Here is a 26,524-nt window from a genome sequence, read left to right as displayed (position 1 = left end):
TGAAACTCTATAGAATCAAACTTCTTTCGAAATCTAAACTCTAGCCCCATTTTGGGCTAACCTCACAAATTCAGGTTCAGGTAATATGACCATATATTTGTTTCGTGCTTTTTTGAATTTGGTAATGAATTGAACAGCCTTCTCATCAAGCCCTTGGCTCAACCTTGCCAAGTCTTCCATTTATTGTCAGGTCTAAATAAAGCCAGGTATAAGGTTTGTATACCACACAAAGGATGCCCCAATTAAAGAGTTTGGAAAGAGTCAACTTAATGTAGTCATTGTTGGTAAATTCACCACAATGTCCTGTAAATCTTGCAATATGTTCAATAGTTGATTGGTTTCCATTCCCATAAAAGACAGTAAAGTCTGGTATCTTTTACCCTCTTGGGTTCATGTAGTCTATCTACCCATTCTGGTTAAGGCTTTTTGTAAACAGGGGTTTGAACCTCGCGAGCCATAGGTCCACAAATTTCTCTAACAATGTCAACAATTTGGTCCCTAGGTACAATATTTTGTGCTGGTTGGGCCACTATTGGAGGTGCAAACACAGGGTTTGAAAGAACCCCTTGTGTTGGAAGCCTTTTTGGTCAATGTAAAGGCACATTTAAGACTGGTTGCCCCTGCAGAATAGGTTGTCACTATTGTGTTGGTTGATTTTGAGGGTATAGTTGACCCCTTGGGATAGGCATTTGTTCGACAAAAAGTGTTGCTAAGGGACTAATTGGAAGAGAAAGAGGTGTTGTTTCTATTCTAACTGCAGGAATTCCTTCTAACCCCCCGGGCGTAAATTCAAACACAGGATTAGTGAATACACAAGTGCCAGATGTGAGTTCAAACATAGGACTTGAAAACACTCGAATGCCATTTCCTTGTGGTAACCCTGGTCTATCAATGTGTATGATTTCACTGGTAAGTAAAGGTATGCTTTGACTCATTAGTGATCTAGGAGGAGCTTCGTACCATGATTGAGGTACAGGTAATGGTCTCTTATGATTTTGATTATTAGCTTGACCACTGGTTTGCCCATTACTTTGTCCATTACTTTGCATAAACTGTTTATCTCGAATTAGTCTTTGCTGAAATAAGTTCATATTTTCTTCAGCCTGTTTGAGGATAGGTGTTTGATAGGTATTCATTTGATCCAAAAAGAGTGTTGCCTATATTTTCATTGTATGCATTAATTGTCGTCCCATAACATCAACCAATCCTCTCCATAGATTCACTGGTTGGGCAGATAGAACAATTATAGGTCCAGTCTCTTGGCCATGTCCAACATTTTGGACTTGTGTTACATATCTTGAAGTACTGGTCTCTTCGACCAATTGTGTAGGACCACTTGAAGTAGACACATCAACGGGATGTGACTCAACATTATCCTCTGTGTTATTCAATTCTAGATCTCCTTCTACACCTTCTTCGAGGCGTTCATTTTCTCTTTGTCATCTACGTCTAGTCATTATAATGGTGGTCTCACTGGGCGTGCCAAAAATATATGTTGGTTTTTTTTTTTGGTTTTGAAGGTTAAAAATGTAATTTGAGCGTACCAACAAAAATCAATAAGTCGTTACAAAAATAATAAATGTCAATCAATTAATTAGACAATTGCTTCAAAATTCTTTTAGCCTCAATGAAGAAGATTTTTACGAGTGGCTTATTTTTATGAGAAAATTTAGAAGAGCTAATCACAATAGTAAAAGAAGGAGGGAGAGAATAGTGTCAGAAAATAAATTTCACTAAATAAACAAGTGTTTATAATTGTACCTTCGCACTTCCACAACTCCAAAGGGTATTACAACAATAAACATACTAACTTAGAACTACTCCTAAAAAACTAAAATTCAATGTAGGAAAATAAAGGACTGGAAGGTAAAGAACTAGAAAAATATAAGGTAAAATAGGTTAGTTTTTGGATCTGGTTCTGGCCCTTTTCATTATCAGCTTTCTTCTCTATTTATATGCTCTAGTGACAACCGTCGAAGTAGTTGGTAACTGTCAAAGTGCTGGTAACTGATGAAGCAACCTCCACAAACATCAAACATAGCTCCAAGCAGTTTGCCTCCACTAAGTCACTTCTTACAGTTAGACTTCCCTCTTAAATTTAAATTTAAACCTCCAAGAATTGTTGAGCCACATCACCTTACTCCTTTCAATTGTTCCAATATTTCGCAGATCTATTACTATTAATATAATTTGTCACGTGTCCTTCGATGACTGAAAATCCTTACTAATTCTCCAAATTATCCCTGATGAATTATGTGTCAAGCTGTGATTAGCTAATACAAAATATATGGCCAACAGAGTCATCCAATTATTTTTTAAATATGTTTATGTGAATGAGTTTTTTTGTATCTCTCATTGTTGAAAAATCCAAACTAGTTTTGAAAGATAGCTACTCTCCAATTCCAAGAATTTAGGTGCTGAAACAGGTGTTACTTCCTTATATCACACATGTTACAATAGAGAGAGAAAACCCATTTTAGAAAAAATCCCAAAAAATTAAAAAATTTGCCAGGCTGTACCAATATCGTAAGTCATAAAAAAAACAATTATCAAGATATTGTGAAATGAATAGACCAAAGCATATATCCTTTCAACATTAATTTGATCAGTTTCTATTTTTCTATTTGAATAATGTTATCTTAAATTTTTAGTTAAATTTTAATTTATTCATTCCATTTAAATTATTATAAATTTTTTTACATGTAATTTCATGGGATTGACATGTGTTACAAAATTGTGAGCTTTGTCATTTAGTTTGAATCAAATGACTAAATTGAAAATAAATTTAAAGTTTAAAGTTAACATTGTTGAAATTAAAACAACAAAAATAAAGTAAAATTTAAATCAAATTACAAAAGTGAAAAGTATAATTTACCCCCTCAAAATTTGTTATCCTGTGAATTTTTATCTTGATTTTACATGCGACCCAATAAAGAATTTATTAAATCTTTAAACTAATGGTGATTAGCAACATGAAAAAAAACAACTTGATCAGTGCTAGCTTATTAGAGAAGATTTTTTTAAGAAAATTAATTAATTGTCAAGAAGCACCATTTGGTGGCATATTATTAATTTTGAATTATTTTTATTATTATTATCTGGTGGGAATGTTAATGTTAGTGGTAGTAGTTATCATGACAGCCAATACTGCTCTTACAAGTTGGTTTAGGGGGCAAGTTTTCATCATTTGAATAAACCTGAACACCATACTATTGTTCATTCTAAACATGCTTTAAAAATAAATTAATAAATAATCAAAAAAATAACGTGTTTAGTATATTTTCATTTTATTTTTTTTCCATTTTTCATTTTTGTTTTTGTGAATGAAAAGGTTAAAAATACCCATTATTTTTATTTTGTGTGAAAACAATTTTTGAAAATTTGAAAATCAATTTTTTAGTGTTTTTTAAAAAATGAATTATGTTCTAAAAAAATTCTAAAACAAATTGGCCAAATAAGTTAAAGAGTTAAATAATAATAATAATAATCATATTTGAGAAACTAGGTTTGCATGTTTATATGAAATCCAACAACATACTATTCCTTAATAGAAAAGTTATATGGAAAAAAGCTGAAATCACATTAATTAATAATATATACTTGGCAACTTTAACATGTTATAGTTTAATTTAATCAACATTAATTGAAATTTTAACCTTGTCACAGCAGACAAACACAACTGGTCCAATAAAAAGAATCTAAAAAGGAGCATAAGCACATGGGTTGATGTGGACTTAAACCTTTGATTAGGAACCCAAAGTTTAATTTAAACAATTAATAAAGTTGAAAGAATTGTGGGTTCCACACAAAGCATCAAATCATAACTTGTCAAATATACCTTATTATAATTAAGTGGTTTATATGTGCTTTTATAGTGGTTGTTTGGTAATGTAACACATCAATATAGTTTGTGCCTGTTGTATTCTTCCATAATGATAAAGATTAAAAATAACCACTTAAAGCTTCAATAAGAGTTTTAGGTAATTATGTGGTTATCACTTTGAAAGCAATGGGTTGCCCCTCTCTCTCTCTCTCTCTCTCTCTCTCTCTCTCTCTCTCTCTCTCTCTCTCTCTCTCTCTCATTTGAATGGATTAAGTCTCTCACTCTCTCTCATTCATTTGAATGGATTAAGCTAACTTAATTATAACAAAAACAAGAAAGAACCAATTCAAAGTATCCAATCTATTCATGTAAGTATTGGAGCAAGAAATTTCATATTTAGACAAATCCTAAATAGAACACTAGGTATGAATTTGTATTAAGATAAGAGTGAAAGATGTTTTAAAAATCAAATAGGACTTGTCATCTGTACCGTCCTTAATTAAATTTAAGAAATTCAATTGATGCACTAATAGTAAAACTTATAGTATTACCTACGTGAAAAGAAAAAAAGAAAAAGAAAAAGAAAAACCTTGTTTTTTTATTTTCTCTTATTACCCTCTAGGCTTGCTATCCTTCACAAAAAAAATAAAAGGTGGCTCTATTAATGGGATCTAGAACAATTAATAGTGAATGGACAAAATTACCATTCTAAGATTCACCATAGAATCTGAATCTTGAGTAGAAAAATTATGTTTATTCACTAAAATTTGCTTGATCAACGGTGAGGATTATTCTAATAACAAGGTCATCAAAAAAAAACAAAAACAAAAACAAAAAACAAATCTAAGGGTGCTGATGTGGCACGTATTTTGACAACATGATTACACACATCTGAGGGGGGAAAGGAGTAGTCACATGTGACATGTCCTGGCAAGCTCACACACAAAAGGTATTTCAACTCAACTTTTTGCCACCTTTAAGCAACCTAATATATAAGTCTCCCGACTTTGTCAAATTAATTTTGTTTATCTAACCGACAGATGTGAACAAAATCTTTCATTGTGATTGGTTAAAAAATACGGACACGTAATATTCTAAAAATATTAAATAATTTCCCCACATTTGAAATAACGGATTCCATTGTTATAATTATTAAAGTAAACAAAATCGAATTCTAAATTTTTTTTAGACCTTTTTTTCTACGTAACAGTATAGTCTTGCACCATGTGACTACAACAAAGGTCAAGAAAAGAAAACAGCATTCAATTTTAAAATCTCCAAAATTAAGCTAAAGTTTTTCTAGGCCACATGGGAGGGGTGATGGCTTGTCCATTAGCCTCCCTAAAAAGAAAGGAAAGGAGCAAAAAGAAAAGGTTATACATGCAGATTTCTAAGTGCTAACCCTAACTCACCAATATGGGGTCACCCACAAAGTAATTTAAGGATGAAATTCATATGTAATCGATATGCATCTTAGATTCGTTGTCACCACTTCCAGAATAAAAACGTGAATGGATAAAAGTATCCAACACTATTCAATGGTATAGTTATTTCAAGAGTATTTTTGTTCATTTACGATTAATTGTCCTAACAAAAACCATATGATTATCAATTTTAAATAGAAATTGATTACAATTAAGAATTTGAATTACTCCATATAGTTTTCTAGGAAGGGACATAAATAACCATTTTTCTTTTCCATATTACTATCTAATGGACATGCCCCACCACATTATATATATCTTCTTCCTTTTTCATTTTTTTTTCTCACTAATAAAGAAAAAAGTTCACTATTACAGGCTCCTTGTTGGTGCAACAATGTTATGCACTTTGAAAAAAATTTAGAAAAATGAAATATATTTGGATCATATTTGTTTGAGTGTGACCCATACCATATCAAATTTGAATTTTACCATAGACTTCAATTCTAAGAATTTTTTGGACAATTTTTTTATATATTGTAGATTTTCCATTGTTGATGACTAAACTCTTATGCTGTGTTTGGTTGGAGGATTTGGGGAGAGATTTGGAAAGGGAAAGGGAAAATGTGTGTGAAACTATGTGAAATATAGGCATGATTGATTCATATTTCACTTACCTTTTCCAAATCCCTCCCCAAATCCCTCAACCAAACACAGCATTAAAGTTGTAGAGAGAACAATAATATGAGGGACCCAATAGTTAAAATTCAATATACTGTTAGTGTACCAACAATAATGAAAGTTCCATTGTTTTTGTATGTTGCTTTACTTTGTCTCCCCTGTTAGAGAGCCAACACAAGACAAACAATGAAACAATTACTACCCAATTCCTTCTGATATATTGGGGTAGGGTTGTAGGGATGACACAACAACATTAACTGTTTTTAGTGACCAAATTACATGTTCTCTCATACATGTCATTGAATTTATTTAGGATCCAAGAACGACATGATATGAAGTCTCTAGGAAATGAGAAGTTGCATCAAGCTTGATACCCTGGTATCCAACTACTAGTTTTTATTTTTTAAATCTTAAATATAAAAATTTAAAAAAAATTAAATTAAATTGTGCCTCCAATCAATTTGATTTCCTCCACACCATGTAGTCCTCAATGCTTGTAGCCTGTATTGCTATAAGATACATATATATAGCTGATCTCTTTATGCATTAGAGCATAGTCTATATTTATACTATGCTTTATAAAAGGCTTATTTTTTCTCCCTTGCAACTTGCTTTAGGTAGGTGCAATTAGGCTTGTCAAAATTGATTTTGGGCAACCTATTTAGTTGGTTGCTTAGCTTTTACTGTTCTTTATATGGTGCTAATATAACTAAGCCTATAGAAGGATTTTTTAGGATGCTACTCACAACTGCCTTAGACAACCCACAATTATTTATTTATTTATTTTTGATTGGCAAAAGAAAATTTTTATTGATAATAATCAAATCAAAGGATTATGTCTCATAACATTTTTTTTGGGTGAACATCTATGATCTCTAATCCCATTTGGTGTGCACTTTATGAGATGCTAACCACTTAACCTCTTCCATACTCATCAACATTTGGAGTCATTTTCCAATAATGATGGGATTGATGAAGCACACTTCAATTAAAACTAAAATCTCTATTGGGTATTGAATACAAAGTCTCTCTCTCTCTCTCTCTCTCTCTCTCTCTCTCTCTCTCTCTCTCTCTCTCTCTCTCTCTCTCTCTCTCTCTCTCATGCTTGCTTAATAATTTGGGAATACATGATCATCTTATTTGAAAAATAATAATAAGATGGTTATGTATCATTCTGTTATTAGAGTAACTTATCATGCCAGATTTACTAAATATTTTTTTTTCCCTTTATATCAAGGGGTCCCTAATGAAATGTCAGCCAAAGAACAACCAATCTTTTGTTTCGTTCTTTTGTCTTCTTCTTTTATTTATTTATTTATGATTGAGATAAGATTTAAATCCATGTTGTTTGTTATCTTTTCTTTAAATTTTCTCTTTTTTCCTAGGCTATGCTTTTGGCCTGTGACTTGGTAGGCCTCCATCAAAGCAAGACTATAGTCTTTGTTTGTTTGGTATAATTAAGATGATCATATAATCTAATTGAAGTGAAGCCTACTGAATTATAGATTTTGTGGTTACCAAAAAGAAAAATGAAAAATCAATTAGTGTCATGGCCTATTTAAAAGCACATATCTTTTGGTTTTTTGTTTTAGGGCAACGTGAATGCTTGTGCTGGGCCATGTATTTTTATGTAAACTACACTCCAAGCATAACCAAGCCCAACACTAAAAAATTATTTATTGTTCATGGACACCACATGATTATCATTATCGATTATCATCTCTTGCTATTATCTCTTAAATATTAAAATAAAGTGATAGATCTCACTGTATATACTAATCATGTCTAATTTGTGGTACAACTTGACAATTTCCATGGGTATGGAAGTGTGGTTTGGGAGGATAATTTTTTTTCTCATCCAATTAACTGACTGAGGTAGGTCAGATTCACTCTTATCCATCTCAAAATTACTGTTCTTTTTAATATGATTGCACATGTCAACATGTTGAACTGGTACTTTGAGACTAATGAATAATTATTCCATTATTTACCTCTTTATTCTTACAAACTAAACCAAGATCATAGTTTAGACAACAAAACAACACTTATGGAATCATTGCTTCGCTAAAGGCATGAATCATAACCCATTGACATGCTGAGATTGTTTGGATGATCCATGTGCCCTAGCTGTCATGACTCATGACTATATGCCTATTTGGTTGTGGGATTGGCCTATAATCCACCAAAAAGTAAAATTTTAAATTAGCACCAATTTTCATATAGATAGTGTTCTCCTTAATCATAAGCTTAGACATGTATACACATTGAACCAGACATGTTAGAACACTACAACAAAAAACACTATTGGCGACTAAAATGGGAATTTTCGTCGCTGAAAGTCATGGAATTGGCGACTAAAATGGAATTAGTCGCCAAAATTGGTCACTTTTGCCGACTAAAAGACTTTAGTCGCCGAATGTAATGGTTTTAGCGACTAAAAGGCAGTTTAGTCGCCAAATATAGGGGTTTTAGCGACAAAAATATTTTTAGTAGCCAAAGGTTAGGGTTTTTGGCGACTAAAACCATTTGGTAGCCAAACGTTAAGGTTTTGGCGACTAAAAACCACTTTGGTCGCTGATTGTACCTGTTTTGGCGACTAAAAACAGTTTCGTCGCTGAAGGTCAAGCTTTTTGGCTACTAAAAAAAAATTAGTAGCTAAAAACAGGTTTATGGCGACTAAAATTCACTTTAGTAGCCAAAGGGGGAGGTTTTTGGCGACCAAAAACAAGTTTAGTCGCCAAAAGGGTAGGTTTTTAGGCGGAATGGTTTTCTTTAGCGACGGAAAATTAATTAGTAGCCCAAAAATAATAGAATTGGCGACTAAATAATTTTTTTAGTCGCCAAAAGTGATCTAAAATTTTTTTAATAAATAATTTATTTTTTACATAAATTATATTTGAATATATATAATTACATTTATATATATAGTTGTGTATTAATACTGATGAAAGTAATATATAAATAATATAAGTTGCAATTATAGTCATGAGATGGCTCAGTGGCATAGTGGGGTGGAGTGTATGGTTAAGGTTTGGAACTTGGAGGTCCTAGGTTCGAACCGTGGGAGCTCTGAGGCACAAAGGAAAATTTTTTTTTTTTTTTCAAAAATGCTTTTGGCGACTAAAAAAAAAATAGTCGCCAAATGTATAAATAATAAAAATAATAATTCACTATTAGCGACTAATAGTTTAGTCGCCAAAGGTATAATTTCCAAAAATGGAATTGACTATTGGCGACTAAAACCTTAGTCGCTGAAAACCTGTGTATTGCCGACTAAAAGTTTTTTTGTCGCCAAAGGTATTGCCGACCGTCTGTTTGCGACAAACCCGGCGACTAAAAGATTTTGTCGGGGAAAGTGGAAATTTGACATTTGGCGACTAAAAAGGGACTTTTGGCGACTAAAAATTTAGTCGCCAAAGGTGTATTTTCTTGTAGTGGAACATGATTTGCATAATCTTTGTAATGGACATATATAATAAGTCGGCAGTGAGAAATTATCGAATAGGTTGGACTTCTTGTACACATAGTAAGCCCTCCTAATAGTAAGGAGTCACATGATCACTTTGCCTACTTTTTTTTAAAAATAAAATGGTCATATCATATATCCCTCTATTGTGTTGGGTGGACAAACGATCATCTACTAAATTAGACTTACCAAATAATTTCTTGCCATTCGTGAATTTTTAATAGAATTTATTTAATTTTTAATATTCTTCCATTTTTTAATTAGCACAAACTTGCAGCCTCAAGTTTCATAAAATTCTTGTCTATTATCATGAGGCCACCAAAGAGAAAACAAGGAATATGAACCCTAGATGTTGCCAATGATTGAGGTAAAATAGGCTTGATTCAAAAACCCTACTATGCATTGAATATTCATTGGATTTTGAAGGAAAGAAAGGAATAATACTGTTGAAGGTCACCCCATGTGAAAGGGGTGATCCTCATGGCAACAAAGGAAGACAACCAACCAAGTCAAGCTTGGTGGCCACCAACCATAGCAAAGGTCAAGAATGGAGGCTACCCAAGTCAAGAATGAAGGCTCTCCCACCTACTCCTTTGTGTATAAATAGAGACGGGAGGGAGAGGATGAGATACAGATCAGAAATTGGAGAGTGAGAGCTGTGAGTTGAGTGAGTTTCATCTCCTCCTCTGTATTTTGTATTTTGCTCCATTTTAGTGAAAATTCTCATTTCTGTCCGTGGATGTAGGCATTGGGCCGAACCACGTAAATATTGTGTTCTCTGTGTGTGTGTGATATTTTTCTGGGTGTGTATTTGATCCTAACAAGTGGTATCAGAGCCGGTGTTGTGCGTTTTGCGGAAAAACAGAGTGTTGTTCCGAAACTGCCCAGAAATCGTATTGCTCGAAATCAGATTTTGAGCATACCAGGAGCAAGGGCTCGACGAGAGGAGTCCAGAAACATAAAACAGACACCCAACAGAGGCCAGACGCGCTCTCACGCGCACCTAGAAGTTGGCGCGTGAATCCCAGTCGCGTCACGCGCCGCACGCGCTTTCAGAGGTAGAAGACGCGTGAGTTCACGCGCATGCACGCGCCTCACGCGCTTTCAGAGGTGGACGACGCGTGATCTCACGCGCGACACGCGCCGCACGCGCGCGCACCAAGCCGCTCGAGCCGGAGCCGCGTTGACCGAGCCCGAGCCGCTGACCGAGCCGCTGACTGAGCCGCTCACGTCAGCCAGACGCCAGCCGAACAGAGAAAAATCCGGTGCTTCTCAGGCGCACCAGATTCTACCGATCTGAACCGTTAAAATTGTTTTGGCTTGATCTAAGCCATTTGAGGTCCGATTTGGGTGAGCCAATAGTGTTTTCAAACTATTTGGAATATTTCGGACACATCCGTACGGTCAGATTTTGCAAATAAGTTTTTCAAAAATTCGCAGTTTTTATTTTTGGCAATCCGAAGTGTTTTTCCGGCTAATTTGAGCAGTCCGGACTTCACAGCAAAGCCTGTTTTTAAACAAAGATTACTTTCTGGATGATGGAGGAATCCACATCAGCTTCAGGGCCGATGATTCGGTTGAACGCTTCTAATTATGCGATATGGAAGCCGCGGATGGAGGACGTCCTGTATTGTAGAGATTTGTTTGACCCTATAGCGCTAAAGGGGGTCAAACCAGATGGAGACAAGGATGTGGACTGGATAAAAACCAACCGGAAGACTGTCGGTCAAATCACACAGTGGATTGACCACAGTGTGTTCCACCATGTTGCCCAAGAGACAGACGCCTATGCCCTATGGATGAAATTGGAGGGCATGTACCAGTCCAAGACCGCACGGAACAAAGCCTTGATAATGAGAAGGCTTATAAACTTGAAGCTGAAGAATGGTGTGTCTGTTGCTGAACACACCAGTGAATTCCACAGCCTTGTGAACCAGCTTGCATCAATCAAAATGGAGTTGGAGGATGAGATGCAAGCATTATTATTACTCAGTTCCTTACCAGATAGCTGGGAGACGTTGGTGGTTTCTCTCAGTAATTCTGCACCCGAAGGGAAGCTGACCATGGGAATGGTCACAGACGCCTTATTCAACGAGGAGGCAAGGAAGAAAGAGATGGAAGGAGAGCAGTCCCATGCCCTTGTCACAGAAAGTAGAGGCAGAGATAGAGAAAGGGGCAGAGGTAGAGGAAGAAGTAAAAGCAGAGGGCGTTCACAGTTCAGACAGGACAACACGAGGAGGTGTTTTTACTGTGATCAAGAGGATCACATAATAAGAGATTGCCCAGAGAAAAAGGCGGACAGACAAGCCAAAGAGAAGGCTAAGGGACACGGAGGTCCCTCAACTACAGCAGTTGCAGTGCATTCCTCTGACGATGAAGAGGTGTTGCTTACAATCTCGTCAGAGTTGGAGACACCCGGCTGGATTTTGGATTCAGGGTGTACGTTCCACATATGTGCGGATAAGAAGCTTTTCTCCACTTATCGAAGAGTCAGCGGTAGCACTATCCGGATGGCCAACAACACAGTGAATAGAGTTGTCGGCATAGGGACAGTGCGATTCCTTACTAAGGATGGAAGAAAAGTAATTTTATCTGAGGTCCGACATGTGCCAGGAGTACGGAGGAATCTAATCTCCCTGAGTATGCTAGATCTAAAAGGAAATTGTTTCTCATCTAGTGGCGGGGTTCTTCATGTACGCAGAGGTGATAGAGAAATGTTGCAAGGCAAATTGTGCAACAAACTGTATAGACTGGAAGGAGAAGCTTTGACAAAGATGAGTGTTGTCAAATGCCAGTCAAAGGGTACAAAGAGAGAACATACGCAACCAAAGCGTATGATTGAGCAAGGCTTTCATCAGGAATGGCGAAAACGGTGCACGGGAACGCAAGGAGGCAGTTCAAAGGTGCACAGATCTGAGCCAGTGAAGCCTATCTTGAAGAAAGTTCAGAGCAAAGAAACCAAATCTGTAGAGACTATGCCAGTAAAGAAGAGAGTTTCTTTTGCTTCCGTGTTAGAGACATTTTGCAACCTCTCAAAAGATGCATGGAAGGGAGGGATGCAATCTCAAGTCGCAAAGTGAGCTTTGCAATGCACTCCAATAAGGGGGTGCGAGCACTATGCACGGAGTTGCATAGTGATACCTTGTACAGACCGATGGAAGTTGTCTTGGCAGAAGGGCTAACTGTCAAACATCAGTACGGACGTACAAGTGAGACAGAACCGAACATCAGGGATTGCAGCACAGACAACGGGCGTATGAGAACGCTGGGAAGTTGTTCTGAAGTGCAGAAAGCAAAGGCTGGTTGTTCAGAAATAAGCTCCGAGCAAGGAAAATTGAAGATGTTGATGTGTCAAACTCTGAAGTTTTCTAGTTGCTCCCGTGTTTCATCATACAAGAAGCTGCACGGTAATGCAAGGGTATCCCGAGCAGGGGGTGCAGGGCATCCAATCAGGGGGTGCTTGATACCTTGGCAGCAGGTTTTGTTGTGGATCACCTCACATGGGCTGAGGGGGTGATTGTTGAAGGTCACCCCATGTGAAAGGGGTGATCCTCATGGCAACAAAGGAAGACAACCAACCAAGTCAAGCTTGGTGGCCACCAACCATAGCAAAGGTCAAGAATGGAGGCTACCCAAGTCAAGAATGAAGGCTCTCCCACCTACTCCTTTGTGTATAAATAGAGACGGGAGGGAGAGGATGAGATACAGATCAGAAATTGGAGAGTGAGAGCTGTGAGTTGAGTGAGTTTCATCTCCTCCTCTGTATTTTGTATTTTGCTCCATTTTAGTGAAAATTCTCATTTCTGTCCGTGGATGTAGGCATTGGGCCGAACCACGTAAATATTGTGTTCTCTGTGTGTGTGTGATATTTTTCTGGGTGTGTATTTGATCCTAACAAATACAGGGTGTTTTGATGGTGTTTAGGGCAAAGGAAGGTCTAGCATGGTGGGTATTGAGGAACCATGTGAGAGCATGTGCAAACATGCCAAAACAAGAAGCAAAGCCCAAGAGACACTTGGGTCTCACCACATTCATTCATGCCACCCTTGGAATGCTTGGATAAAACTTTGTGTGGGCCCATTTTCATCTATCCCATGTTATCCTCAACCAATGACATTCGACTACTCTTGATGTCTACTCCACAATAGCTCTCATATTATCACTGGATCCAAGGCATTAATTCAGCGTTAGTGTTTTTCCAACAACATATAAATAACTCTTATGCCCTCATACATCCACTTGTACTATTCATGATCCTTTTTTTGGCAAAGAGTTCAAGAGGCATAGGTCTTACTTGAAGCCATTGGAGCTTCTCCATAGTCACTCCTTGCCTTTGATTTGAAGAGAATTCGAGATTTTAATGGTTCACTTTGAAGAGAAGTAGTTTTGGAAGCTCAAATCTTGCAAAGGCAAGAGAGGGAAACCAATAGGAGGATCTTGATGATGAAGAGGAGGTCTAGAAGACCCATGAATGGGATTAAGAAAAGGCTTAGAACCCTCAAAAAGCTTGTTCAAAATAGGAGGTCCAAGGGCTTGGATGGGCTTTTCAAAGAGACAGCTGATTACATCGTGTGTTTGCAAATGAAAGTGAAGGTGATGCAGATGATGGTTAAGTTATTATCTGAAACCGATGATTAATCGGTTGGATTAAAACAAATTAATTTGTTTCATAGCATTCATACATTTTTCGTCTTGATTGTCATTGTAATTTTAAACTGCTTGGATCATGAATTTATAAAGGAGACAGGGAAAAGAAAAGACAAATCTATCTACCTTTTTTATTATAAATTTTTGATCCAAACACAATCTAGTGTACAGAGTGAAATGGGATTTATTTTTGCTTGTTGCACATTATAAGCTAGCTGCAAACCAATATGACTTAGCATTGCAGTAAAAAAAGGTTCATGAAGGGTTTGGTGTTTGTGTGAGTTTGTGCCAATGGGAATCTAAAATATTATTGTATCAAATTTCAAATTCTTTATAGTTGTCTCGTGATCTTCATATTACATGGTTGTGGGTAAAATTTTGAATTTATACAGCAATTCTTTAGTGTGGAATTCTTTATCGTATTGTGGAATCATTTATTTTTATGGCTTTTAACCTTTGGAGGTTTTTTTTATTCCTCTCTTTTTTTAAAAAAAAAAAAAATTAATTCTATAACTTTTGTTCTATAAATTCATTTTCCATAAAATTTATATTTAAACTCTACTTAAAGAGATTTATCGCACACATACAGAGAAAAAAGAAGAAGAAGAAGAACCTATATTCAATAATAATAATTGAATACAACATTGAGGCATTTTGTAGTAGAAATTTCTCAAATTATATTTTAAAATAAATTTTCACAATTTCAATACAATAAAATTATGAAATTTCACGTATACTCAAGTTTGGGAAGTTAAATTGATTTAGCATAACCCCAACCATAGAATCAAATCCACCCAACCCAACCCAACCCAACCCAACCCATATAGAGCTTGGGTTGTTAGTTTCTTGGCTTAAAATTAACCCAATTTTTAGTCCAAAACCGACCCAATTAAACTAACCAGCTCATAGAGATTGGGTTTGTTGGATTCTTAGCCCAAAATTGACCTCTCTTCCCTAACTCCGGCCGAAAACCTCTTCTAGAAGCAAATTTCTCTCTCTCTCCCTCTTTCTCTCTCTGTGGAAAAATGGCTATGGCAATGTCGTCTTCTTCATCGTCATCAAGTGGGGTTACAGAGAGAAGGGGCATTCCTGCGGCTTCTTTCGTGGAAGATGTCCAGACCTATCTCTCCCAATTAGGTCTCGATGTCAACTCTTCCCTCTCTTTCCTCCAAGAAAGGTCTCTCTCTCTCTCTCTCTCTCTCTATGTCTATATATATATATATATATATATGTATGCATATGCCTGTATATACCCATTTCATTATTTGAGAAACCCAGATCAAAATCCATGTGGGTTTTATTGGAGGTTTTAGCATCCATCCTCAATGTATCTTTTTTTTCAGCTTTAGTTACTTTCGTTTCATTATCTTAAATAAGCCTGATCTTATTGCAATTAGTGTATATAATCAAATCTTGTGGATTAGATTTGAAAGCTACTCTCTTACATGTATGTTGTTCCAGTCCCCAAATTATATATGCTCATACTTGTGACGTATAAACAACTTCAGCTGTCACTCTCTGATGATGTAAGTAAAAAAATGCTGTCTTTGGGATGAGCTGAAGTTCAGGTAGACCCTTTTTGATTCCATTATTTAGAACATTTGCGATATGCCAAAAAGCTAAAAAGGGCTTGTGAGCAAACCTTGAAATTGGATTAAAGTTTCATAGGATTTTGGTACAAGATTTATGTTTTAGAGGGCAACACCAAGCTAGGAAGGATGGTGGGTGTCGTAGGACGAGATGGTGGGACCTAAAAGAGGAGAAACTAGAAATATTTAAGAATCGAATGGGTAAGGAAGGTACTTGGGACTTGGAAGATGATGTTAACACTATGTGGAACTCGATGACCAATTGTAGGAGGAGAATCTCAAGGGAAGTGTTTGGAGAGTCTAAAGGAACGGGACCTAACTCTAGGGAAACTTGGTGGTGGAGGGAAGAGGTTCAAGCGGTAGTTAAGGCAAAAAAAAAGTGCTTTAAAAAGTAGCAGAAAGATAGAACTAAGAAAAATCTTAAAAGCTATAGATTGGCTAATAAGGACGTAAAGAAAGTAGTGAAAGAGGCTAAGTTGAAAGTTTATAATGACCTATACGCTAGACTAGATAGTAAGGAGGGAGAGAAGAGGGTATATAAATTTGCTAAGATACGGGAGAAGAAAACAGAAGATTTTAATCAAATTAAGTACATCAAGAGTGAGGATTCTAAGGTATTGGTGAAGGATGAAGAAATTAAGGAAAGATGGAAGAATTATTTTGAAAAACTATTAAATGAGGAATATGGAGGTACAACTATAGGGGAAGAAATTGCCAGTAATACGATAAACCAAGACTAAGTTCTATCGCAGGATTAGGAACTTTGAAGTGGAGATTACATTTAAGAAGATGAAATCAAATAAGGCTTTAGGACCCGATGATATCCCTATTGAAGGTTGGAAGTGTTTTGGTAAAAAAGGAGGTGCTTGGTTGACTAGGTTGTTTAGCAAAATTTTGTTGACTAGGAATATGTCAGATGAGTGGAGGAAGAGAATTTTAGTGTCAATCTATAAAAATAAAGGTGATGTCCAGAATTGCTACAACTATAGAGGAATCAAGCTAATATGTCATATAATGAAAGTGTGAAAGAAGGTGATGGAACGCCAATTGCGAGATATAACCGAGGTGTCAGAGAATCAATTTAGGTTTATGCCTGGCAGGTCAACAATGGAAGCGATCTATCTTTTAAGGAGAGTAATAGAAAAGTATAAAGAAAAGAACAGAGACATTCATATGGTGTTTATCGACCTTGAGAAAGCATATGATAGAATGTCCCGAGATATAATATGGTGGGTGTTAGAGAAGAAAGGGATGACAAAAGGTTACATTGATGTGATTAGGGACATGTATAAAGGAGTGGTGACCACTATTAGATCGCCAGCTGAGAGACAAATGAATTTCCTATCACTGTAGGGTTACACCAAGGATCTATCTTAAGTCCTTATTTTTTTCCTTTAGTTATGGATGAGTTGACAATAAATATTCAGGATGACGTGCTATGATACATGTTTTTTGCAGACAATATTGTGCTAGTGGATGAGACTAGAGAAGGAGTTAACACAAAGTTGGAGATTTGAAGAAAAGCTCTTGAATATAAAAGATTCCGAATAAGCAAAACTAAGACAGAGTACATAGGGTGTAAATTTAGTAACAGTAACAATGAAAATAGAGGAAAAGTGAAAATTGAGAACCAAGAACTGCCTAAGAGTGAACATTTTCGTTATTTAGGGTCGATTATCACAACAGCGGGGGAGATTGATGCAGATGTGGCCCATAGGATTAAGGTGGGATGGTCTAAGTGAAGAAATGCGTCTGAGGTATTGTGCGATAAACGAATACCCACTAGACTAAAAGGTAAGTTCTATAGAACGGCTATTAGACCAGCAATGTTGTATGGGACGAAGTGTTAGGCAACCAAGAAACAACATATAGATAAGATGAGTGTGGCTAAGATGAGAATGCTAAGGTGGATGTGTGATAAGACTAGACAAGACAGGACAGAATTAGGAATGAGTGTATTCGAGAATGGGTAGGAGTAGCACCAATAAAAGATAAGTTGAGAGAGAATCGATTGAGATGGTTTGGTCATATTCAACGGAGACCAACAGAGGTAGTAGTGAAGAGATGAGATGCTATAACGGTAGATGGAAGTGTTAGGGAACGGGGTAGGCCTAGATTAACGTTGACTAGTGTTGTAAATAAAGATATGAATCTATTTAATTTGACTAATGAAATGGCCTTTGATAGGGCCTCATGGAGAAGAAGGATTCATATAGCCAACCCCATTTGATGTGACTTAAGGCTTGGCTTGGTTTGGTTTTGTTTTGTTTGGTTTGGTTTGGTTTAGGTCAATTTCTGAATATAATGGATGTTTAAAACAAAAAATGGCATCTTGAGGTTTTCTAGGTCTCAAATTCTTTCCGCAATTAAGCTTGCGTTAGTTTGCACATAAATCCTTAACTTTTTGAGCTTCATAGTCTTCCCATTTCACAAAGTTCAAAACAAGCAAACGAATCAAAACAAAAACTGAATTAATTTGTAATTATAGTTGTCAAATTGGGTATTGGATTTTGTATCAATTCACTGTAGGAGATACAAAAGATGTAATCTTTTTTATGACAAAGTCAAGTACTGAACATATTTATGTTAAATCTAACATCTAAAATTAGGGCGTCAATTAATATCTACACTTGAATAATAATGTATTGCTCTATTGCACTGATTAATTAGGTGGGGGGAAAAAAAAAAAAATTATGATCAATGGAGTTTTAGTGTTTCCAATGATTTACTTAAAAGGAAAAGATAAAATATAATAAAGTTTTTGTCTCATTTGGTCTAAACAATCTTGTCTTTTGGAACATGAATAGAAGCAATTGCAATTGATGAAATCCCGGAAGAAGTATCAGCAAGAAGGTTCTATTCTTTTAAACTATGGAATAGATAAGTCCCATCCCAAACAATAAATAGCTACTACTCCTTACAAACAGCAACCTATCCTTCCACAACCTCCGGTTCTCCCTCAACCAAACTCTTTGCAAGTTCAAAGCAGATGCTTCCCTAGAACCTTCGAACAGGGATCAGATCTCAGCCTCATACCTTGCCACTGATAACACTTATATTTGATCATTTCTATTTTTAAAACTTATCATAATATAATTTGTTTGGCAATTTCTTTCTTATTTTTGGTAGATGATCCTGTAGATATTTAGATTTACTTTCTTCTTTGCTACTATGTTGTTTGTTTACTTAACTCTTATATTATGAGTTCATACTGCATATTGACTTGTTTGGCAAAATGAGGACATGTTCTTCTTAAAATTGTTGTGGTCTCAATCAATTTTGTTGGTGCTTGCTGTTTTAGTTTAAAGACATTATTATCTTTCAAGCATAATTTATCATGAGATGATCGTCCTTATCTTTCCAAATTTTGTCAACGCCATCAATAATCGTCTAAACTTGTGTGAATCATCCAAAACAGGGTTTTCTTATCCTCAATGTCTGGTATTACAGTGCAATTCTTAGGTTTCAAAGGGTGCTCTTATCTTCTTTAGTTTTTATTTTTAAATTTTCATGATGTTTTTTCATAGGGACTAAAAGTGTATTTGGACATCCCTGTATGACTCCTGCAAGCATTATGAAAATGTCTTCTTCTTTCTTTCTTTTTCGAGCAATTTTGGTTAGTCATAAGCATGAATTTAGTTAGACATTTAGTTCATCATGTCTTGTTGCTTAATTATGGAAGAATGTAGCAATGCCATCGTAGAAGAAATAATGCAAATGTGTGTCACAATCACCGTTATGTGTTTTTGCAGTTACTTGGACTGTTTAATACTCACCAGCTGCAATTAATCTGATGCCATTGTACTATAATATAAATTCTATGTTCTGGCTTACTTGCACTCTCTTCCAAATTTTATGGTGGACTCGTTTGGTATTAAAAATAAATTGGTGATAGAATCTTTTGGCCTAAAAGACAAGAAACATTAATCTTTGTCTTACTCATTAGGTTAGTACTTATTACAATGGAGATGTGGCCCTAGATAAGGCATAATGGCTTAAGATGATGTGTAGGCACCCCAAATAATTGTATGAGGCTCTCTTGGCAAGGCTCCCACACAATACAAGAGTGTTAATATGGATGCTTATTGTGATGCATGTTGTTTTGCATATTCAAAGGATGCCCACCCTTTTTGTCAATTTTTATTAGTCTAGTGATGTAGTTCTTTTTTCTTTGTTCTTTTCTTCAGGCTTCAACAATATAGATTGGTTGAGATGAAACTTCTTGCACAGCAGAGGGATCTTCAGGTTTCATTATTATTAATATCTTCTGTACTCAAATATGTTGTGCATTAACATTGCTTTAAAAACATAACTAATTGTTAGTGCCTTATGGTTGGGACAAACTGATTGTTGAATATCAAAAAATGAATTGTGTTTGGGAATTAAACCGGGACTACATACTTCATGTAATGCAAAAGTTAATATAATGAGAGATTTGCTTACCTTTCCATCTTATCTAGTTTTTGGCATGATCTATTCTATGGACACAGACACCAAAGTTGCACTTAGAAAACTTTGTAGCAAATTCTTAATGAAAATGCATGCACAACTATTCAAACTAGTGTCAGACTGTGAACTTGTGCATCTCTTCAAGTCCTGCACTGCTTTGATAAATTTAGAAGAGTTTGAGTGGAATAAATCTCATGTACTTGCACATTTTTGTCTTTTTTGTTTCTATTTGTGGAGGGGTTACTGGTACTGCAAAAAATTGGTGCGCAGATTACATGATCACTCGGTTGCATATTTGCGTTCTGACCTGTTAAGTCTGGCTTACTAACTTGGGCTATAGGATTCACATAGATGATCACTGATATTTGGGACAAGGCTTTGTTGAGTGGGGTTCAGTTTAGTTTCCTGAAGTGCAGAGATTAATTTGAAGTGGTTCTTTCGATTTGGTTTCTGGCTACATGTTATAAAATTGTGAGGTTTTTAAAATCTACTATAATGTTGTAGCCTCTACGTATTTGTTTGGAATTGTTCTTGTCTGAACTTGTGATTTCCAAACTGTAACTACCCTTTATATGTTGATTTGACATCTGTGAATTAGGATTTTTGGACATGATTAAACATGACAAATTTGGATTCAGATATTGCTTGCTTTTCAGTTCATGTTCATGAGAACTTTGACTCTTTCTTCTTGTTTCTTGTTGTTATTAGGCGAAGATCCCGGACATTGAGAAGTGCTTAGATGTAGTTGCTACTTTGCAAGCTAAGAAGGGTACTGGCGGGGTTCGTTTTTAACTTCAGAAATTTTTAAATATTTCTGTAGTTTGAGTAAACCTATATATAACTGAGCTGTCAACTGAGATTTGAAATTGAGATGACAGTTTACTGGTGTGAAGGCAGACCTCGTTAGTTTTATTTGCTTATTTTGGTTTTGTACGGATGGATATAATGTGGTCAAGAGCATGATTTCTGTTACTGGATCATTAGCTCTCTTGGGTTTATGAGCATTAGTTGATGCACGTTTATGCATGTGTGGTGAATAGAATATTCAACTTTATAATGGTGGGCTCTAATTTTTCACATGGATGTTGGGTAAGTGTAGCAGTTGTGTCACATGCACATAAAACCTATGGTATTGGTATCAAACACAGACCTTCTAGTTTGTGTTGAAAAACTTCAAGCCAATGCTTTTCAGCCCCTCCTATTGTATCGTACATATTCCTATATTTATGTGTTTTCGTATTCTGGTTGCAGGCATTATTAGCTGATTTTGAAGTGTCAGAAGGCATCTATTCCCGAGCACGCATCGAGGATACTGATTCAGTATGTTTATGGCTGGGAGCAAATGTCATGCTGGAGTACTCATGTGAAGAGGTACCCCACTTGTAATCTTAAGATGTTAGCATTTTACACATGGACACGAGATTTTAAGTGCTTCGAACTTCAAAATGCAGGCCACTGATCTTCTACAAAGGAATTTGGAAAATGCTAGAGCTAGTTTAGAAGTTCTTGTTACAGATCTACAATTCTTAAGGGATCAAGTGACCATTACTCAGGTATAGTTGGTGTTTCTCTTTTTATGAGTTGTGGTTGGAAGAGTTAAAAGATTGTTTGCTAATGAACAAGCTTGCTCTTTTTTTCCCTTTCTTAAATAAATAAAATAAATAAAAGGATAAAAACTCATTTGAGAAACAGTTCAACAGTCCAAGGCGTTTGGTGCTTATGGCACCATGAGGCCATGGAGGCAACATAGCAAACCTTGCTAACGTTTTGTCTCTGAGTTTTGATTATGACATAATATGGTGTCATAACGACATTTTAGTTATGACCCAAAATAGTCCTTGTTATTATAAGGGTCTATTTGGTGCCAACTTTTCTCTAGCTGAATGCTAATAATTAGAAAGCAGATTCTAAAAGCATCTTTCTCCCAACTTTCAGATAATCAACTTTTTTTCAACTTATTTAATCTTTTTTTGAATCATAAGTTATAAGTAGAAGTTGCATTACCAAATACTCTAGCACAGATTTCCAAATTAAAAAAAAAAATATTTGAAAAAAAGCTGTAAGCAGTTCCAAAAGTTGCACCAAACAGGGCCAACATGTTGCAAGCCTGTTCACTTCTGTACATATGAAAGCTCACTTGATTTGAGTATTTGGTGATGGGTCTTTAACCATATCACTGCCATGGTTCAGGTCACAATTGCTCGCATATACAACTGGGATGTACATCAACGCAGAATTCGACAAGTTTCTGCTGCGAAGGACTCTTGAATTTTTTTTTGCTACACCGAGATAAGAGGTGGCAGAACGAACTTTGGTAGCCAAGAGTATGGTTCCAATTTCTCTTATCCATTATTTTAGGTGGTAGGATTTCCTTTCTTACATTTTTTTCTTTTTTTTGTTGTGATATTATTGGATGAATTCTTATCTCATTTGTGTGCTTCTAGTTCTGAATTTTGATCAATTGAGATTTGAGATAGTTCCGTTGTGTAAGAAAATTGCCATTATTCAGACTTTAGCTTTGTTGCATGATATGAGGTTCTTTGGGATTGAGCTGTAACAATATATGACAGTCAAAATTCACAACAATTTGGGTTAACGTTATGTTTTCTTTTTGTGCATCCCCCGTTTTCTTTGTTGACTAGATGGGACTAGATGGCTTGTTTGAAATTTAGTTGGTCTAATCTATGCTTCACTAATAGCTGATGTAGGTGTTAACTGGCAAGCATCATTTCAAATTTAAAATTTTGGATCGTTGCAAAGCTGTAATGGAGCCCACAGCAGCTTCATTAAGAGATAAATATTGTCGGCCAAAGCTTCGTCCAGTGAAGCATTCTGGTATTGAATTTTTTGCATTTAAGTCATGTCATTGCTGTCTCTATCAGTCCTCAAAAGGATTGTAGAGTTTGGATCCTTTCAATTAGAATATTGCAAGTTTAAGTTAGAAATAGCATTATTGACCTTTTAAGTGCCTTAGAATTAGGAACTAACAATTGAAATTACCTGTTACGTCAGTTAGGTTTTCTTTGTTTTGAGTATCTGATTCCCCACAAGTAGGTGGGACGGCAGTTGTGTTCTTTGTGACTAGACGTGAAAACTTCAACTTTGAATAATTTTGGAGCTCTGCAGCTCCTTCTAGCCTAGGGTTTCACACACACGGAGTTGAAATGTGCACAATCCTCGAACACACACGTGGGCATAAAAAGTTATCACTCCGTCTGGCCTAGGGTTTCATACCATATTTTGAACTTGCACAGGTGGTTACTATTTTTTTGACATGAAGCTTTTGCATTTGAACTGTAGAATGTGTTTGAGCTTTTCCTAGCCATTGAACACTTTTGGCATTGTACTTGAACTTTCTTTATGTCTCTGGTACAAAATGTCGGGGGGTTGTATACACATGCCCGAGCCCATACTTTAACCGATGCGGGACATCAGGATCATTGCAGTCTCTAAGGTTTTAACTTCATTTACTTGTACATGCGCGTGGACATACACGTGGCACAAAAGGAAACAGGAGTGTTAAGCTACAATTCAACAAAGCATTTTGCTCCATTTATTTTTTGTTTTGGATAAGCACTTCCCTTCGCCGCACATCTTTCTTTTGCTGTTTGTTTGGGTCATTGAATAGCACAAATTTATATTGTTGGACCACTCTTGTGTGCCATCAAAACGTTTGATTGAAGTTGAAGTTGTTGGCTTCTCTCTCTGCCCATCTCTTGTCCTTTAATATGCAAGGCATCCTTTAAGCTAGACCTTTTTGACTTGTTTTGGTTTTTAATTATTAAATCCTTTTTCAACTTTGAATCAAATTTTTTAATTTTTAAAATCTATCTAGACTATACTAAGGTACCGTTTGTTTTCAGTGGTAGAATGGAAGGGATTGATAGTGAAGGGATTAATAAAATTGTGTTTGTTTTCATAGTGAGAGAATTATTAAATTATTTTTATATAAAATAATAAAACAAATAAAATTATGATTTTTACTTAACAAAAAAATACAAAAATATTAAACATTAATGTTTAAAAAAAATGCCTCACAAGTAAAAAAATAAAATAAAATCAACTGACCGGTTGACTGGCCGAATGTTCTGGCGAACGTCTGGCAACTCATTAAGCCGATGGACTATTTTTGTAATACCACCTCTTCGTTCGGACTATAAATCCAGTCATCCAAGACCCAGTCTAGTCCGAACGGCCTATAAATCCGGAGGCTCCAAACAAAACAAACATGGGCTACATGCAGTGTTCATCCATCAGACACTGATGGCACCCAAACAAACGGGCCTAAGAATGTTTGTCATGCCCTCTAATTGTGCCAGTGGCAGCCCTTTTTAATCCATGAATACACGCATTTGCATACACACACATACCTACCTAAAAACAAACATGGGTTTGGGCCCAACAGGAACTGCGGTGCCTTCAAACGGCACAGTTTTGACATTTTTTTTTTATTTTTATTTTTTCACTTAGGCGTACAGTCACAAGGCATCACTTTGTTAATTACACATAACCTTTTGGATTTTGTGCATTACTTGTAGAGAATTTAAAATATGTATATCCAGTATCTATATAATTCTCAATACAAAAAGTGTTTCACAATTTACCCACTATTAAGGTATTAATATTATTTAATTACTTGATTTCAATTTTCTATATTTATTTTTTAAATTAGCATAATAAAATACTTAAAATTTTATGATTGATATTGTAATTTTTTGTTACGTTAATTTATAACGAAATTATGTATTTTATGATTGATATGAAATTTTATGATAGGATAGGGTGCATATTGTTTACACCCTTACCATTCATTCTTGATTCATTATAAGAATAATTATAAATATATTATAAATAAAATTATTGTAAAAGAATAGTAATTCAACTATTCATCCTATTTTACTCTAGTGAAAGAATTAATAATGATGATACTGTTTGTTCCAGTGAATGGATCAGACTGGTCCAAACTCCTCAAGCTCACGTCCAAATGATCAAGCCCACCGGATAACCTGCAAACAAGTTCAACGGGGAACTAGATAGTCCCCCAGTGAACCCTCCAACGAGCAAGTTAGGGAGAGAAGTAGAGTGTATAGAGAGAGATTAGAGATAGAAAAGCTTAACCTTCTTCTTGTCTTCAACGTTTGCTTATATCTTTTGGTAATCATTTCGCTGTCCCTTCCGACCTGCCCTCCTCGCCGAAAGTCTATGCTGTAGCTTACCTTGTTCAGGGTAAGGGGGTCCTGTTCCGACGGAGAGGTGTTGTCATAATAAATGCTGTGATAGGCTGCATTAATGGTGATGTGTAGTGGCAATAACTTTGCAGATCTTTGTCTGCTGATGTGGCTCGTCCTTCACCTGCCATGTGTCTGAATGTCATTGGCTCTTTATGCCATGTTGGACTCCAGCTGTCCTGGACCTCACCAGCTGGGTTATGCATTGGGCTCCAAGTGATGGGCTTGGATTGTTCATAGTGATTCGTGGCCTTTATGGACTTATACACGTCAAATAATTTCATAAATTAGTGCAAGATTAATAATATCATAAATTAGTGAGATAATCATTTATTATGTATTTTTTTTTTTTCATACTTGAAATTATGATACTTAATTCCTCTCAATATTAAAAATTCGTCAATTTCGTCAGATTAATTTGTTGTATATGTAATTCGATTAATAAAATTTGCAATCAAATATGAGATTGTGAGTCAATGGAGTAACAATTTCAATCCTATGCTATAATCCTTGTAATCGAACATGCCCTAAATGTTCAGAATTCTATATATTGTGCATGTGTGAAATTATAATACAGTGTATTTACTTGTAACAATATTTTATAAATTATTATGATATTGAGATACCTTATTGGTCAGAAATGATGAATTATGGTTATAATATTCCTTTCATGTATTATTTTAATTATACCTACTCACTAACTTATTCATAAGTGACAACTTTATTTTCTCAAACGGCATAACTAAGGTCTCGTTTGGGAACAGTTATTTAGTAATTTTTTGATTTTTTGGCTAAAATATGGGGTAAAAAAATTATTATGTTTGGAATAACTTTTTAGTTTTTTATAAAAATGTGTGCAAAAAGTAGAGAGAAAAGAAAATTTTAACTTTTTGATATAGATTATAGGTTTTTTGATTTTTTTTAATAACTTTTTGATTTTTAAGCTAAAAGTGTTGCATGCCAAACGAAACCTAAGTCACAAATTTTTACAATATCAATCATAAAATTTTATACATTTTATTATGAAAATTTTAAAAATAAATGTAGAAAATTTGAAACCAAGTAATTAAATAATATTAATACCTTAATTGGGTAAATTGTGAAACACTGTTTGGTATCGAGAATTATAAGTAAATATTTTTTTTATATATTATCTACAAGTAAATATTAGTTTTTGTACGGGGAAGAAATAATTCTCCTCGTATAATCCTGTTGACCAA

At 35.5% G+C, this 26,524-nt stretch overlaps 1 protein-coding gene across 3 annotated transcripts; it reads left to right on the top strand.

The window, feature by feature from the left end:
* The first annotated feature begins 14,804 nt into the window (after positions 1-14,804).
* On the top strand, positions 14,805-22,672 carry LOC114308378 (prefoldin subunit 3). 3 transcript variants are annotated; one of them, XM_028253959.2, is made up of 6 exons: positions 14,805-15,215; positions 19,815-19,872; positions 20,785-20,856; positions 21,328-21,447; positions 21,528-21,629; positions 22,267-22,672. In XM_028253959.2, the coding sequence occupies exons 1-6, from the start codon at positions 15,064-15,066 to the stop codon at positions 22,342-22,344; spliced, it is 582 nt and encodes a 193-aa protein (XP_028109760.2). In that variant the 5' UTR covers positions 14,805-15,063; the 3' UTR covers positions 22,345-22,672. The 3 variants fall into 3 exon arrangements, with proteins under 3 accessions (XP_028109760.2, XP_028109762.2, XP_082733446.1); XM_082877320.1 differs by having other exon boundaries at positions 15,215-15,344; XM_028253961.2 differs by lacking the exon at positions 20,785-20,856 and having other exon boundaries at positions 14,972-15,215.
* The last annotated feature ends 3,852 nt before the right edge of the window (positions 22,673-26,524 follow it).

This window comes from Camellia sinensis, chromosome 7, assembly GCF_055761805.1.
Source record: "Camellia sinensis isolate YWXY chromosome 7, ASM5576180v1, whole genome shotgun sequence".
NCBI lineage: Eukaryota > Viridiplantae > Streptophyta > Magnoliopsida > Ericales > Theaceae > Camellia > Camellia sinensis.
Note: the sequence above shows the minus strand (reverse complement) of the source record. Positions and strands in the feature narration are given on the sequence as shown.

What these genes read in the sequence shown, in the direction of transcription:
- LOC114308378 (XM_028253959.2), top strand. Translation starts at nt 15,064, where the DNA reads ATGGCTATGGCAATGTCGTCTTCTTCATCGTCATCAAGTGGGGTTACA. An exon ending in CTCTCTTTCCTCCAAGAAAG is followed by an intron (nt 15,216 to 19,814) that starts GTCTCTCTCTCT and finishes TCTTTTCTTCAG; the next exon opens with GCTTCAACAATATAGATTGG. An exon ending in CTAAGAAGGGTACTGGCGGG is followed by an intron (nt 20,857 to 21,327) that starts GTTCGTTTTTAA and finishes TTCTGGTTGCAG; the next exon opens with GCATTATTAGCTGATTTTGA.